Source organism: Palaemon carinicauda, chromosome 34 (genome assembly GCF_036898095.1).
Source record: "Palaemon carinicauda isolate YSFRI2023 chromosome 34, ASM3689809v2, whole genome shotgun sequence".
Taxonomy (NCBI): domain Eukaryota; kingdom Metazoa; phylum Arthropoda; class Malacostraca; order Decapoda; family Palaemonidae; genus Palaemon; species Palaemon carinicauda.
Genome location: NC_090758.1, coordinates 13,581,393 through 13,598,316, shown reverse-complemented (window position 1 = coordinate 13,598,316; position 16,924 = coordinate 13,581,393). Strand labels below are relative to the sequence as shown.

The 16,924-nt window shown below is 54.3% G+C and overlaps 1 protein-coding gene across 2 annotated transcripts in view; it reads right to left on the bottom strand.

Annotated features, from left to right (window-relative positions):
• LOC137627077 (uncharacterized) overlaps positions 1–16,924 on the bottom strand; it is a 117,520-nt gene that overhangs the window by 15,803 nt on the left and 84,793 nt on the right. For both annotated transcript variants that reach the window (XM_068358066.1, XM_068358067.1), the window contains one exon: positions 16,395–16,538. In XM_068358066.1, coding sequence (XP_068214167.1) covers positions 16,395–16,538 — 144 coding nt within the window. The remainder of the gene's footprint in view (positions 1–16,394; positions 16,539–16,924) is intronic.

The window sequence follows — 16,924 nt, the reverse complement described above, 5'->3', positions numbered from 1 at the left end:
AATTTGTATTTTTCCTAACCATACAAACCTTAGCTATTTACATTGGGTTTACCTTCTAGCGCAGCTGAAATTACGAGCCAATAGTTTTAACGAGGGTTAATTACCCCCGCGCTAGTTAGCGGGGGGTGGGGGAAGGGTAGCTTGCTACCCCTCCCCCCTCCACACACCGGTGACTTGCTTCACTTCACTTAGAGGTAGGACTTGACTTGGGGGTCAGGGATGGCGGGCACATATGTGTAAATAGCTAAGGATTGTATGGTTAGGAAAAATACAAATTATCTTCGAATTTGTAATTTGTTCCGTAACCGAAATACAAACCACGCTATTTACATTGGGTGACTTACCCCTTAGGAAGGGTGGAAAGTCCCCAGCCTTACTGACTTCGGCTTGCCCGGGGGCTCGATCCCTCAGTGAGCAGCACTAGAGAGAGGAAGCCCCTGTACCTCACAAGTTCCTAGCATCGCTAGGAACGAGTGGCCTACATAAGCAGTGTGAGGAGGAGAGTGTGACTCGTCCTATGAAGTTGACCTTGAGACCTTCAGATAGGAATTCTAGGATAGGACGTTCCCAATACCACCTCGTCAGGGTATGGGAGACGCAACAGTATTAAGCTTAATACTAGGAGCACAAAGAAGCATGGGTTACCTGCAGAGGTCGAGGTCAGCTATGCGAGGACCAGGATGCTGCTTCCCCAAGAGAGGGGAGAATGAAAAAAGAAGTAAGGGTCAGACATACTCTTTCATTCACGCAGACTAAGACCGGGTAACAACGCCCTCAACCTACTGTTACTTGTCCAAAAAGGAGCGTGAGGTTAGACCAGCTGTTGTGCAACCACCACAGGGCCGATAGAAAACGTATCGAGGCTCCTGTGGGTCACGTCTTGCAGGTAGTGGGCTGTGAAGGTCGTTTGACGCTTCCAGACCCCAGCTTGAAGTACCTGCGTCACAGAGAAGTTTCTCTTGAAGGCCAGGGATGTAGCAATACCCCTGACATCGTGGGCCCGAGGGCGACGTGACGGAGGAGGGTCAGGTTTCAGGGCATGGTGGATAACCCTTCGAATCCAAGCTGAGATGGTGTTCCTGGTGACCCTCCTCTTAGTCCTGCCTGTGCTCAAAAACAAAGCTCGCACTTGAGGACGGACTGCAGCCGTTCTCTTCAAGTAGTGCCTCAGACACCTCACTGGACATAGTAGCAGCTAGTCTGGGTCGCTTGTTACAGAACGGAGACTCGCGATCCTGAAAGAGTCGAACCGAGGATCCGGCACTCCAGGATTCTGAGTCTTGGCAACAAACTCAGGGACGAACCTGAACGTTACCTCCCCCCATCCCCTTGAATGGGCGATGTCGTACGAGAGACCATGAAGTTCACTAACCCGCTTGGCCGAAGCCAAGGCGAGTAGGAAAGCCGTCTTCCAAGACAGGTGGCGATCGGAGGCCTGGCGTAATGGCTCGAAGGGAGGTCTCTTAAGAGACCTGAGGACTCGAACCACGTTCCAAGGAGGGGGTCTCACTTCCGACTGGGGGCAGGTAAGCTCATAGCTACATATGAGTAAAGAGAGTTCTAGCGATGAAGAAATATCCACGCCCTTCAATCTGAAGGCCAAGCTTAAGGCTGAGTGATAGCCTTTCACTGCCGAGACAGAAAGGCGCATTTCTTCCCGCAGATACACGAGGAAGTCCGCTATTGCTGGGATAGTGGCATCGAGTGGAGAGATACCCCTTCCACGACACCAACCACAAAAGACTCTCCACTTTGCTTGGTAGATTCCCTCAGAGGACCTTCGCAGGTGCCGAGACATTCTCTCCGCAACCTGTTGCGAAAAGCCTCTCTCCGCGAGGAGACGCTGGATAGTCTCCAGGCGTGAAGCCGATGCGAGGCTACGGCCCTGTGAGGGACGCCGGAGTGGGGTTGTCTGAGAAGCTCGTGTCGTGGAGGAAGTTCCCTCTGGAGTTCCGTCAGGAGCTGCAGAAGGTCCGGAAACCATTCCGCGTGATGCCATAGCTGAGCTACCAGAGTCATCGAACAGTTGACCGATAGTCTGGTCCTGTTGAGCACCCTTCTCATCAGACAGAACGGTGGGAAGGCGTACACGTCGATGTTGTCCCACCGTTGCTGGAAAGCATCTTGCCAGAGTGCCTTGGGGTCCGGGACTGGGGAGCAGTACAGGGGCAGCTTGAAGTTCAAGGCTGTCGCGAACAAGTCCACAGTCGGGGAACCCCACAAAGTCAGGACTTTGTTGGCTATCTGAGGATCCAAAGACCACTCGGTACTCACTATCTGCGAAGCCCTGCTCAGACTGTCGGCGAGCACATTCCTCTTGCCAGGAATGAAGCGAGCTGATAGTGTTATCGAGTGGGTTTCGGTACACCTCAGAGTCTCTACTGCAAGATGGGATAGCTGTTGCGAAAAAGTGCCTCCCTGCTTGTTGATATAAGCCACTACCGTGGTGTTGTCGCTCATCACCACCACGGAGTGACCCGCCAGGGACCGTTGGAACTGCTGAAGAGCCAGAAAGACGGCCTTCAATTCTAGCAGGTTGATGTGTAGGCACTTTTCTGATTCTGACCAAAGGCCTGAGGCCCTCTGGTTCAGAACGTGCGCCCCCAACCCTTCTTTTGACGCGTCCGAAAACAGAGTCAATTCCGGGGGGAGGACGAGAAGACTCACTCCCTTCCGCAGGTTCTCGTCGACCAGCCACCACCGCAAGTCCGTCTGTTCCAGAGACCCCATTGGGATCAGAATGTCCGGGGAATCGGATCCTTGATTCCACCGGGACTTGAGCCGCCATTGAAGGGATCTCATCCTGAGGTGGCTGTTTGGAACCAGATGGGCCAGGGAGGATAGGTGACTTAAGAGACGCAACCACGACTAGGCGGGGAGCTCTTCTCGCCTGAGGAAGGGTTCCGCCACCCTCCTCAGTCTTGCTATCCGGTCGTCTGATGGAAAGGCTTTGTGGAGATTGGTGTCTATTAGCATACCTAGATAAACCAGTCGTTGGGACGGCTGCAGAGAGGACTTCTCGAGGTTTACCACGATCCCCAGATCCTGGCAAAGATCCAGAAGCCTGTCTCGGTGCCGAAGAAGGGTCGACTCCGAGTCTGCTAGGATCAGCCAATCGTCCAGATAACGAAGGAGACGAATGCCGTTCCTGTGCGCCCAAGATGAAATCAGGGTGAACACTCTGGTGAACACCTGAGGAGCTGTGGAGAGACCGAAACACAGCACCTTGAACTGGTAGATCTTGTTGTCTAGGCAAAATCTCAGGTACTTCCTGGAAGACGGATGGATTGGGATCTGGAAGTACGCGTCCTTTAGATCCAGTGTGCACATGAAGTCTGACTGTGTCTGCTGTCTCCATGCTGAACCGGGTTTGCTTGACAAACCTGTTCAGAGCTGAGAGATCGATGACGGGTCTCCAGCCTCCAGTAGCCTTCTCTACAAGAAAGAGTCGACTGAAGAAGCCTGGGGAGCCGTCCACGACCTCCTGGAGAGCACCCTTCTCGAGCATGGTCTCGACTTCGGCCTGAAGGGCCAGCCCCTTTGCCGATCCCGTGGCATAGGAGCTCAACGACACTAGATTCACTGTCAGGGGAGGTTGAGATGTTGTGAACGGGACGCGATAGTCTTGGCCGATCACTGAGACCGTCCAAGCATCGGCCCCGTGTTGCTGCCACCTGTGGACGCAACGCTGAAGGCATCCCCCCACAGGTGGACACGCAGGGGGACTGCCACCCCTAGGGCTTGCGGCCGCGGCCGCTACCCCTAGGAGTCTTGCCTCCCCTGGAGGACTTACCGCCCCTCTTGACCTTGGCTGGAAAGGGCTGGGGCTTAGACACCACCTTCTTAACTGCCGGTGCCTGCTTCGGAGCCTTACGAGGCTGTTGCTGCTGTTGTGGCGGGGCTGGAGGCTTATAGGGCCGAGTTGTAAAGGCCCTATGGAGGAGGGAGTCCGTGCTGGATTTCCTCCACCTCTCAGCCGTTCGCTCCATGTCTTGAGGCTCAAACAGGTTCTCCCCCAGAAGGGAAGCATGTCGGAGCCTACACACATCCACGGCGGGGACCTTCGGATGGAATCTCTAGGACACAGCATCGCGACGCTTCAACACCGAGTTGGCCCACAGGGTGGTAACCTGGTGCGCCAAAACTCGATGGAGCGGGTGCCCGAGAGCAAGAAGGTCTCCAGGGCCTTCCTATTGGTCTCCTTGGACAAGTCCTCCGATCGCAATAGGATGCCCAGAGATCTTAGCCAAAAGTCCAGCCCCGAAGTGGCCTGCATGGCACACTTAGCGACCTTCTCGTGGCTAAGGATTTCTGCCGCCGAGAACGACACCTGCCGGGCAGAGAGCTTCTCAAGGGGAACTCCCTTCGCCAGCTCCTCCACAGAGTGATGGAGAGGAAGAGCGAGGTTGTGCTCACCCAGGATCTCGAAATACCTCCTCTGCTGAAGACGAGGAGGAGGGATGAGCTTGTTCCCGGCAGTGGAACGACTGGAGGAGGCAAGAAGTGCGAGCTGAGCGTTGGCCCTAGCTCTGGCACACTTCAGACCCCGAGACCAGTGCAGAGCCGCACTGGTCTTAGGGGCCTTCCGAACGTCAAACATTTCATCCAAGATCATTTCTTTGCCTTCACGGGGGGCGATGACTGGATCCATAAGCCCGTTAAGTTGCCTTATCAGGCTTAGGACCTGCCAGAAGGCATGTTCGGATTCTTGCTGTTCTCCTCCCTGCGGGCTGGCAGCTAAGTCTCCTGCCCCAGGGATCTCTTCCTGGGGTGACACGTGGACATTCCCCCGGGAAGTCTTGGGTTCCTGACGAATCCTTGCAGAGGATTTAGGGACGATCTTGGAGTCCTTGGATTCTCTCCTGGGAGGGATACAGGATCCCAACAACGAGGTTCGAGGGGCCCCTTCCTCACGAGACGATTCTCCTGCATGAAGCGAAGTCTCCCCCCCTGGTGCCGAGGGGAAGACTACCGCCCCACTGGACTCACCTGAGGATGGAAAGGCCTCGTCCACGGGAGAAGGAGAAAGCACTCGTGCAGGAGAAGGGACCTTCGCGACCGACCTCTTGGGAAAACTCTTCGCCCTGGGGGAAGTCACCACGAAGTCCACTCCTGTCTTTCTCTTCAGCGTAGGAGAGACAGCCGTTGGTTTGTTACCCTGGCCGGCGAGTGCTGGTTTCATAACCCTCACTAACGCCCGTGCCAGAGGACCAAACCAAGTCTGTTGCTCCAAGGACACAGAGTCCGAAATCCTCGCTAAAGGGAAAGGGATCGGGCGATCCTTTGGAGTGGACACCACGGTGCCTGCCTGAAAAGAAGGTGGGGAAGAATGATGAACTAACCTCTCCTCGTCCTGCACTACCAACCTGTGTTTGGGTGAAGGCGATCCCGAGCGTCGTCTAGGAACACGCGTTCCTGCTGCTACCACCGGCTGCGGAATTCGCCGTGAACGATGGTCGCGCGAGGGCGAATGGTCACGCGGGAGGGCGGGCGAGCGATCGCGCGGGCGCGCAGGTGCGCAGGTGGATGATCGCGCGGGGGCGCAGGCGAGTGGTCGCGCGGGCGCGCCGGCGAATGATCGCGCGGGCGCACAGGCGAGCGGTAGCGCGGGCGCGCAGGCGAACGATCGTGCGGGCGCGCAGGCGAGCGGTAGCGCAGGCGAGCGGTCGCGCAGGTGGGTGGGCGCGAGGGTGGGCAGGTGAATGAACGCGTCTCCGAGGCGGCGAACGCAAGCGTTGGCGCGATGGCGAGGAAACGCGCTGCCGCGTGGGTGAGGAAGACCGCTGGCGATGTAGATCCACAGGCGATCGATGATGAGCTGGTTAGCGCTGACGCGCAGGTTGTCGATGGCGACGCGTTGGCGAGCGATGGCGAGCTAGTAGCTGGCGAACCATGTTCCTTCAGAGGCGTTGGAGAACGTTGGCGCGCTGGCTGTAACACACGCGGGCGGTCTGGAGATCGCTGACGCGTAGAACGCTGTTGAATAGGCGATACTAAAATCGCCTGTGCGCGCTGACGAGTAGGTGAACGCTGGCGAGCAGGTGAACGCTGGCGCGTAGGCGATCGTTGATGCGTGGGAGAACGCTGGTAAATAGGCGATACTAAAACTGCCTGTGCGCGCTGGCGAGCAGGTGATCGCTGGCGCGTAGGTGATCGCTGGCGCGTAGGTGATCGCTGGCGAGCAGGAGATCGCTGGCGAGCAGAAGGTCGGCGCGTGTCCTGTGAAAGGACAGGTGGCGCGGCGCTTTCACAAGCAGGAACTGGAAGATCGCTGGCGCGTTGCCGAACATGTGCTTTTGACACACGTGCAGAACGACGTTTCGTAGCCACAGGATCAGACAGATGGTGAGCAGGAAGCTCAGCAGGAACTGTAGGATGGTCAGAGACCGCAGGGCGATGGTCCTCAAATGAGCGCTGACGCTCAGAAGAGAGCTGACGAGCAGGAGAGCGCTGGCGAGGAGGGCGAACATCAGGAGAGCGCCAACGAGCAGGTGAGCGTCGGTGAGCAGGAGAGCGCTGACAATCAGGAGAGCGCTGACGATCAGGAGAGCGCTGACGAGCAGGAGAGCGCCTGTGCGCTAGCACTGCTCGTGGAAGGGAAGGATCCCTTAGCCCCGAAGGGACCGTTGCCCGTCGGGTGACGAGTTCTCCAGAAAGCGAAGATCTGGCAGGAGTTGGCGAACGGTCTGCAGAGAGGTCCAAGTAAGACGGAGCTGTAGGTTGAGGCTGACGAGGGGAGGCCCCCCTCGGAGGATGAAGACCCAAAAAAGCGCCTCTTAACCCCCCTGTAAGGGGAAGGAAGGCCCTTGCGGCGTAGCGGACGGTGAGCCTTACGGAGGAGGCGGCCTCGGGGAAGATCGTCGGGACCATCGGTCCTCCGAAGGGGAGTCTCCGTCAAAGCACTTCCCTCAGAAGGAAGCTGAGCAGCAGCAGAGACCGAAGGACTCACTTCCCCCTTCGAAGGATGTACGGAAGGGGGAGGAGAGCCTTTAGCACCATCTTCCGCAACAGCACCTGCGGAGGATTGCCCAGCCACGTCGGAGGCCTCTGCCACCATGACGTCGACAATAGACAGAGGGTCTACCTCTGCTACCGCCGGCGACTGCTTAACAGCGGCCCCCAACGAGACAAGGTCAATAAAGGCGACCCTGGAGGGCAAGCCCTTAAGCCCCAGGGATGACCAAATCTGCAAAAGATCATCATTGGTTAAGGCATTATCAATAACCTCCCCCGGAGGAGGAGGGGGAACCGCCTCGCTATGGGAGGCGACGCCCTCTCCCCCACCCAAGGTCGGGAAACAGAACTAGGGCCTGCGCTACCACTCGGCCGACTCTCCTTAGGAGGCGGACGAGGGGGAGCTTCGGAGGAGGTTTGGGCGGCGGAAGAAGAGTCCCGAGAACCTTCCTCCTTCAAGGCTAACCCCGAAGGAGAACGGTCTCTCCTGGACTTCTTCTTACGCCGACGGCCAAACCTCTCCCACTGGGAGGCAGACCACTCCCTGCACTCACGGCACATGTTCTCCTGGTCACACCGCCGGCCCCGACATTGAGGGCAAAGGGTGTGCGGGTCCGTAGTTACGTCCGACATGAAAGTCCCACAAGGACGACCGGCAACTCCAGGGCATGTACGCATTGTAAAGTAATAATAATGAAGGTCAACTTCCAACCAACACACACGCTGTAAAGAGAAAGCAGAAAATTAAAGGCTGTCACGAGGACGATGAGCAGACACGTCTGATCACCGCCGAGCCAAAAGTGAAGTGAAGCAAGTCACCGGTGTGTGGAGGGGGAGGGGTAGCAAGCTACCCTTCCCCCACCCCCCGCTAACTAGCGCGCGGGGGTAATTAACCCTCGTTAAAACTATTGACTCGTCATTTTAGCTGCGCTAAAAGGTAAACCCAATGTAAATAGCGTGGTTTGTATTTCGGTTACGGAACAATTTTAAATTTCAAGATAAGCTCCACTAATCTCCCTTAGCATAATGTAGTTTGTCTTGTTAGAGGGAACCTTATATTTAAAACATTACTTCTTGATAATTCACCCCGATAGTACAGTATATGGCAAGAATCGTACAAATTAAACAATTTGGTAACGTCCTTGCCTGGTGATCCCTGGACTGGGGTTCGAGTCCGCTAAAACCCGTTAGTTCCTTTGGTCTCTGTAACTTCACCATCCTTGTGAGCTAAGGATGGGGGATTTGGGGGGAGCCAATAGGTCTGTCTGCTGAGTCATCAGCACCCATTGCCTGGCCCTCCCTGGTCTTAGCTTGGGTGGAGAGGGGTTGGGTGCTGATCAAATGTATATATGGTCAGTCTCTAGGGCATTGTCCTGCTTGCTAGGGCAATGTCACTGCCCCTTGCTTCTGCCATTCATGAGTGGTCTTTAAAGACTTTATAAATAGTCTTGAAATTGTGTTCTGAAATGTGCGACTATAAAAGCGACAGACAAAAAACATCAGGAAGCATTTGAAATATGGATATGGAGGAGGATGCTGAAAATACGTTGGAGGGACCACAAGACAAACTAAAGGGGAACTCAGAGCGCAGACCTCTGCCACGGCAGCTTCATTTCTCGACCTTGACCTTAGCTTTTGATCTTAACATGTATTAATTGGCGTGGGATTTTCATACACACAAATATGAACCAAGTTTGAAGTCTCGGTGACAACAATGTCCAATCTTGTGGATGATTTCGTGAATTTGACATTTTGCTTGACCGTGACCTTGACCTTCCGAAATTTAATCATTTCCAGCTTTCAACATTACAGTTAATTTCTGCAAGTTTCATTACTCTAGGCTTAAAATTGTGGTCAGGAAGCTATTCACAAACACACACACACGTACAAACAGTGGGTAAAACATAACCTCCTTCCAACTTAGTTAGCGGAGGTAATGAAGAAGTACCAAGAATAGTTGGAGAAGAGAGAACCTTAATTATAATAATAAAGAGAAGGCAGAACAACTGGACAGGACACATTTTAAGAGGAGACGGGTTACTGAAGGACATCACAAAAAGCCAATTTGGAGGACGTAGACCCAGACGAAGGTAAAGGAAGTAAACGCTGGATGACCTGAAGGGAGGGAGCCGGTACCAGGGGCTAAAAGAGGAGGCCATGAGTAGAGAATTATGGAGGGCGGCTAATCCACGGAAGGACCTGCCTTAGGACAGAGCACTATTGTTGTAGTAGTAGTAGTAGTAGTAGTAGTAGTGGAGTCCTTTACTATGTATATGTCACACAGGGATGCTGATTTGCCTTGAGATATATATTGGACGTGATGCTCTTGAAGGTTATTATTATTTATAAGAATCAGAGCATTAGTTTTTCTCCCTATTTCAAACAATTTTTCCTCGCTCAAGGGGTTAACTACTGCAATGTAGTTATTCAGCTGCTATTTTCCTCTTGGTAAGTGTGGAAGAAACTCTTTAAGCTATGGCAAGCAGCTCTTTTAGCAGAAGGGCATTCCAAAATCAAACCATTGTTCTCTAGTCTTGAGTAGTGCCATAGACTCTGTACCATGGTCTTTCACTGTCTTGGAGTAGAGTTCTCTTGCTTGAGGGTACACTCGGGCACACTATCTTACTTCTCTTCCCCTTGGTTTTTTTTTTTAATTTTTTATAGTTTATATATGAAATATCACAAATTTTAAGTAATTTGTATTTTTCCTAACAATACTTACCTCGAACTACTTTCTTAGGAGTATCTGGGATCTCCTCCCAACCGACCAGAGTTTTGTGTAGTTTACCCCTAGTCCCGTTTTCTATGAGGGGTAACCTCAGGTGGAGTGGAACCTGCCCTGAGGCTATCCCCCAGGTCAGAGAGCATGCTTGCTCAGGTCTCGATCTCCAGTAAGTTCTTGATAGCTTAGGTATCTATGAAGTCCAGCAAGGCACTCGGGGTAGGATGGGAGGGCCATTACCCGAAAGTAGTTCGAGGTAAGTATTGTTAGGAAAAATAAAAAATTACTTAAAATTTGTGATTTGTTCCAACACAGAATACTTACCTCAAACTACTTTCTTAGGAGACTTATACCTTAGGAGGTGGGAGTGTCCTTCAGGACCTAGAGACCATGACGAGAATAGAAGAGGAACCTAGGTAGATTAGGTTCTGCTGACCTCAAAGAAAACACGAGAACAAGGGAAAACTTCGCAAAAAACCATCTTAGTGTCTATGTAACTCACTTCTGCAAGAATCCTAGGAGACATGTCCTTCCAATGATAGTGTATCCCATGGCAGTTTCAGGGGGCTACCCGAGCCATTTCCGGTAAGGAAATAGGGGAAGGAAGAACAAGGGCTCAGGAAGGAACCTGTGTCTCTTGGACTCGCTACCCGCAGTTACCACTGGGGCTACGCCCTTAAACCATTTGGAGCGCGGAAATGACGGGACCGCGCGAGAACCCGCCCAGGGACTTTCTCGAGTAGTCCTTCCCGCTGCCATGTTCTACTCAAATGCCAAAGAAGCATTTAGACTCCTAATGCTGTGGGGTCTGGGCTTTCTTGGAGAGGGGGACCCTTGCACTACTGTAGGGCCTGACGATCACTTGCCTTATCCAGAAGAAGAAAGTGTTCTTGGAGACTGGCTCCTTCACAGTCCCGAGGAAAATGAACAGACTCTTGATCTCGGGATGAAGTCTAGCTGTCCTTTCTAAATACTGCCATACTGCAAGTCCCTCGGGTTGTCCGAGCGAGGGATAGCTGGCACTGGGAACAATTCCATTTTGGGGTCCCAAACAACTGGATTCTGAGTCTTGGCTGCGAAGGAGGGTAAGAATCTGAAAGTAGAATCTCGCCAGCCCTTCGAGTGTGAGATCTCGTACGACAGGCCAGGAATCTCACCTACTCTTGCTGATGCCAGAGCTAAACGAAAGACTGCCTTGAGGGTGAGCTCCTTGTCTAGAATGTCTTTTAGAGGGTCGAAGGGAGGTTCCAAAATCAACTTCAAGTACCCTAGCCACATCACCCTGGGGCACTCTAACGGCTTGGGGGAAAAACGACTGCTCGAAGCTCTTGAAGAGCGTCGAGATCTACCTGGAGGCACCCAGGCCTATGTCCTTCAGGAGGAAGACTTGGGATGGACATGCTCACTTCGTCCCTGAGATAGACCAGGAAGTCTACTATCTCGTGAATGGAGGCCCCTAATGGCCTGATGTTCTTCGAGGAGCACCCCTTAGAAACGGTAGCCCACTACGCCAGGTACACCTCGACTGACGAACGCCTCAGGTACCCTGCCATCCTTGATGCTGGCCTCGACGGAAATCCTTCCTTTTTCAGGAGACGCTCGAAAACCTCCACACGTGAAGGAAGGAACAAGGGTTTTCATGGAACCTCTGGAAGTGAGGCTGCCGGAGAAGGTCTGGTCTGTCTGGAAGTGTCCAAGGTGTAAGGCATGCCAGTTCCTTTAGATCCGCGAACCACTCCCTCTCTGGCCACCAGGGCGCTACCAAAGTCACCCACAGGCTGGCCGTCCGTCTCATTGGGAGGCATCCTCGAACGCTGCCGCTGGATCTGGCACAGGAAAACAGAACACGGGGAGCTGTGCGTTTAGACTCGCGGCAAAGAGGTCGAACACCGGCGAGCCCCACTTCAGGGAGAGGGTTTTGACCACTTCTGGGTGTAGGGACCACTCGGCCCTACCACTCGACCCTTCCAGTTGAGGCCGCCGGCCAGGACGTTCCTCTTCCCCGGAGAGAACCTGACTGAAAATTTAATTTGTTCCACCTCAGCCCATCCTAGGAACTCCATCGTGAGATTGCACCGTTCCTTCGACTTTAGTCCTCCTTGCTCTTTCACGTAGGCCACCACCGTGGCATTGTCGCATCCCGGATACCCGGAGCTTCCCTGGGGTAGATGGACGATCCTCATCTCCAGCACGTATATGTGCAGGTTCGTCTCCTCGACTTCCCATTTACCTTTTGCCATTTTGTCGAGAAGTTGAGCACCCCATCTCTCCTTGGATACGCCAGTGAACAGGAGCATCTCCGGAGGGTCGGCAGAAAAGGGCATTCCCTTGAGGGTGTTCGTTCCGAATGCTACCACCAGAGGACCTCCTTCGTCTCTGGGGACACCAGGACTATCTAGTGCGGGGAGTCCTCTCAGTCTTTACTAGACCTTGGCTCTCCTGGGTTGGCCCGACAGGAAGGGCCAGAGTATCTGTTTCAGGGTGTCCAGTTTCTCCGCGGAGGGGAAGGCCCTCGCCATCCGGAAGTCTAGAACCAACCCTAGGTAGGTCATCTTGGTGGAGGAAATCAGCCGGGACTTCTCCAGGTTGATGATGATACTCAAGACGTTGTAGAACTGCAGGAGCTTCTCGTCTTGCTCCGTCAGTACTTCCTCTGGGACTGAAAGCAACAACCAGTCACCTAAGTACCGAATCTGGCGGACGTCCTGTTCGTACGCCCAGCCTGAAACTGTTGAGAAGACCTTCGTGAAGCCCTGAGGACTGTCGATAGTCTGAAGCCTAGGGTTTTGAACTGCCATGTTTTGGTACTCCAATTTTCCCTTAGGAACCTCCTGTTGGAGGGATGAACAGGGACCTGGGAGTAGACGGCTTTGAGGCCTATGGACCTCAGCCGTCCTCCTCCTTCAAGGTCGCTAGGACCGACTTCGGAGTGTCCATCTTGAAGCCGGTGTTGTACACGAATTGTGAGGGCTGAAAGGTCTCCAGAACCCTGTCGCCATTTCCACCAGGAAGAGGCTGTTGTAGAACCCTGGACTCGGTTCTCGACTGGTTCTACTGCCCCTTTCGTCAGCATTGCCGAGCCTTCTTCCTGCAATACTGCTACTCTCCAGGGGTCTCTGGATGCCAACCACTCCGCCTGTTGATCTGGGATCCGAGGCGGAGGTCCGCTAGGAAGGGAAGCTTGTACCCCTCCTTTAGTACTGCTACGGTCCCCGGATCCGCTCTGTGGTCCCGCCATGCTTGCCAATATCGTTTGAGGCATCCCCCCACCTGAGGCGCCAATAGGAGTAGGGGGGGCCTCCTCTCCTAACCCCTTCGAGAGCCGCGGCCTGAACGCCCTCTCCTGGAGTCTGAGAAGGAGGGTCTGAAGGTTAACTGAGGAGTCGAAGCTCCCCTACGGGGGGCAAGGCAAGGGAAAGATTAAGTGTGCCAACTTCTACATCCGACGGGCGGATGGAGCCGAAGAGGCACTGGGTAAAGGTGCGGGGCTCCCTCTCCAGCGGCCACCGAGCCAGGCACTGGAGAGGCAATAGCCCCGTTCGACCCGCTCGGGGAAAAACCACTCTGCCTTCGTCACGGATGGAGCCGTCATGGGCCTACCCCCTCCCGGGGAAATCCGTGGGGTTTAAGCACCCTACCATGTTAGAGGCCCCTTCTGATGCTTGGATGGGGCTGGCCGGGACAATGGCACGGCTGGCCCCATCACGGATGGAGCCGCCGGAACGGAGGTATCCGTCATGGGTGCGTCAGCGGCCACCTCCAATGCTTGGATGGGACTGGCCGGGACGATGGAGCGGCTATCTCCATCACGGATGAAGCCACTGGGACGGAGGTACCCGTCATGGGTCTACCACTTCCCGGGGAGATCTGTGGGGTTTAAGTACCCTGACATGTCAGCGGCCTCCTCCGATGCTTGGATGGGGCTGGCCGGGACGATGGCACGGCTGGCTCCATCACGGATGGAGCCGCCAGGGCGGGGGTAGCCGTCATGGGAGTGCCAGCGGCCACCTCCAATGCTTGGATGGGGCTGACCAGGACGATGGCACGGCTGGCTCTATCACGGATGGAGCCGCCAGGAGGGAGGTAGCCGTCATGGGTGTGTCCGCGGCCACCTCCAATGCTTGGATGGGGCTGGCCAGGACGATGGCACGGCTGGTTCCATCCCGGATGGAGCCGCCGGGGCGGAGGGAGTCATCATGGGTGTGTCAGTGGCCACCTCCAATGCTTGGATCATGGGTCTACCCCCTCCCGGGGAATCCGTGGGGTGTGAGTACCCTGGCCTACCAGCGGTTGACCACGAATCCTGAATGGAGCAGTCGTGGTACCGGGTATGGAAGCCATGCTGCCGGGTCGATCCAGCGGCTACCTCCGCTGGAAGGATGGAGCTCCTGCGGATATCCATGGAGCCACGGGCTTCCCCGTGCTGGCTGGTTGGTTCCTCCGTTCAGGGCTGGCCATCGAAGGACCGGAGGCCGGGACAAGGCTGCCAGTCCGAAGAGGCGACTCTCTCCGCTGGGCGGGAGAAGTCGGAACCTTCGCGTGCTTAAGCCTGTCAGAACGGTGGCCTCTGTCCTGGGTCCACTGCGCCCGTGCCGAGCTAGGTGGCCTTTGGAGGTCAGGACTCGACTGCCAGACCGAAGGGGCGACTCTCTCCGCTGGGCGGATGGAGCCGGACCCTTCGCGGACTTACGCCTGTCGACTGGCATCAACGTCGGAACGGGGGCCTCCGTCCTGGGTCCACTGTGCTCGTGCCGAGCTAGGTGGCCTTTGGAGGACTTACGCCGGCCTGCCAGAGCCTGCTGTGGGGTTGTCGGGTTCACGTCGAAGGGCGGGCATCCCCGTCGGAACGAACGAACCTTCTCTACCGTCCGCAGAACCTACTGCCTGATCCCGAGGAGCCGGGTCACCGGGCACTCCCACCGGGTGCTTCGGTTCTGGAATACCAGGCACTCCCCTGCAGTGGTACCGGTCTTCCCCGGTGGGAGCCTCCGCACCAAGTTCGGGGGTCAGAACTGGCATCGCCGTGCCTGCGAGGACTACCGTTTGTGTATTCTCTCAGGGGGACGAGGACACAGATCCCCGTGGGCTGACCCGACGGAGGGAACCGTTCCTTTAAGTCCGAGGGCCGAACCAGCTGTGCTGATTCGGCCAGGCTGCCCGTAAGGAAGCACGGTTCCCCCCGCTGGCGGGGTGAACCGGAAGCTTCGCGGCCTTACGCCTGCCTGAAGAGGCCTTCTCGCATTTCTCCCTGCGAGGGTCATATCTGCGTCTGGAGGATGGCCTTCACGGCGAGAAATCCCTGGACTGCCGGTCCGGGGAACGCAGCAATTCAGACTTGGGAGGCTCCTTCTCGGCGACGTCCTCGTCTGCAGAAGTGACTGAAAAACACGCCAAAGAGGCTGGAGAAGAATTAGGGACATTTTTCCCCCACATGGGGTCATCAGAGGAGACGTGGCCTGCTTGCACCAGGACTCCGTCTCCCAACACACTCCCGCCCCTCCCTCAAGCCCCTCACTCGTCTGGAACGACGCCACAACCCCACTATCCTGAAGATCAGACTCTTGGGGAAGGGCAGCGGCCCTCTTCCCCACAACGGACTTACCTTGTCCCCTACTCTGGGTAGGGGAGGGTGGTAGGGAAGCTCCCTCAGACGAGACGCCCGGCGAAGCAAGGGGGGGAAGGGGCGCTAGTCTTCTCAGGCGAACCCTTCGTCACCTACTTCTTCTTGGTGCTATACTGCACCCACTCCGACTCCTGGGGAAGAGCAATGGGCACTTCCCCACAACTGACTTACTTCGTCCCCTACTCTGGGTAGGGGAAGATGGCTGTCTAAAGAATCTCCATTCGACGAGGCATCGGGAGAAGTAAGCGGCGAGGAGAGGCTCTCCATCCTATGAGACCTCTTGGACGCATTCTTCTTCTTGGTGCCGAAGCGCACCCACTGCACCACGTTCCAGGACTCGCACTCCGGACACGTGGCTGTAGGAGAACATAAGCTGCCCCTACCCGACGAACACAGAGGATAAGGGTAGGAAGGATGATTTATTGTTAAATTGTTCTCTTCAGCTATTATTTCCTTATTTCATTTCTTCACTGGGCTATTCTTCCTTATTGGAGCCCCTGGGCTAAAGCATCTTGCTTTTCCAAATAGGGCTGTAGCTAGGATAGTGATGAAAATAATAATAATAAGTCCACGTGGGGACCTCGAAAGACACAAAAAGGGGGGTCGCGGACACAGGGTCGCACTGAGTAAGAGAGAGCGCCGAGATGTTATCACGGCGCAACCAGAGAACTTACTGGAGATCGAGACCTGAGCAAGCATGCTCTCTGACCTGGGGGATAGCCTCAGGGCAGGTTCCACTCCACCTGAGGTTACCCCTCATAGAAAACGGGACTAGGGGTAAACTACACAAAACTCTGGTCGGTTGGGAGGAGAGCCCAGATACTCCTAAGAAAGTAGTTCGAGCTAAGTATTCTGTGTTGGAACAAATTTATTTTAAAGCTATTACTGTTCTTAAAAAAATTCATCTCAATTGTTAAATACTTTTCTTGTAGTTTCTTTATTTCCTTTCCTTATTGGGCTATTTTCCTTGTTGGAGCCCTCGGGCTTAGAGCATTCTGCTTTTCCAAGTAGGGTTGTAGCTTAGCAAGTAATAATAATAATAATAATAATAATAATAATAATAATAATAATAACATAAGGAAACTAAACACTTACTGATGAGGTGTGACGCCTGAGTCCCAACAAAACTGTACAGGATAAGTATTCCTTTATGGACTTCTCTCGGAAGTTCTTGGCAACCGCTCTTCTCCGCTTGTTTCAGAAAGTGGCGCACCACTTCAACCACGCCTTCCACCAAGCCTGTGAACGATTTTGAAAAGATGTGAAGACATAAATATAACTGTACAGTACTTGTAACTAATAAAATATTTGCAAATACTGTACTGTATATTGTAGTTATATAAAGTATGCCAAATATATTCATATCAAACTAAATGCTTCAGTGGTACTAAATTGGATCCTTCTCTCTGGTTACGGTTCATTTTTCCCTTTGCCTACACACACACCGAATAGTCTGGCCTATTCTTACCACATTCACCTTTATCCCCATACACCTGACAACACTGAGATTACCAAACAATTCTTCTTTGCTCAATGGGTTAACTACTTCACTGTAATTGTTCAGTGGCTACTTTCCTCTTGCTAAGGGTAGAAAAGTCTCATTAGCTATGGTAAGAAGCTCTTCT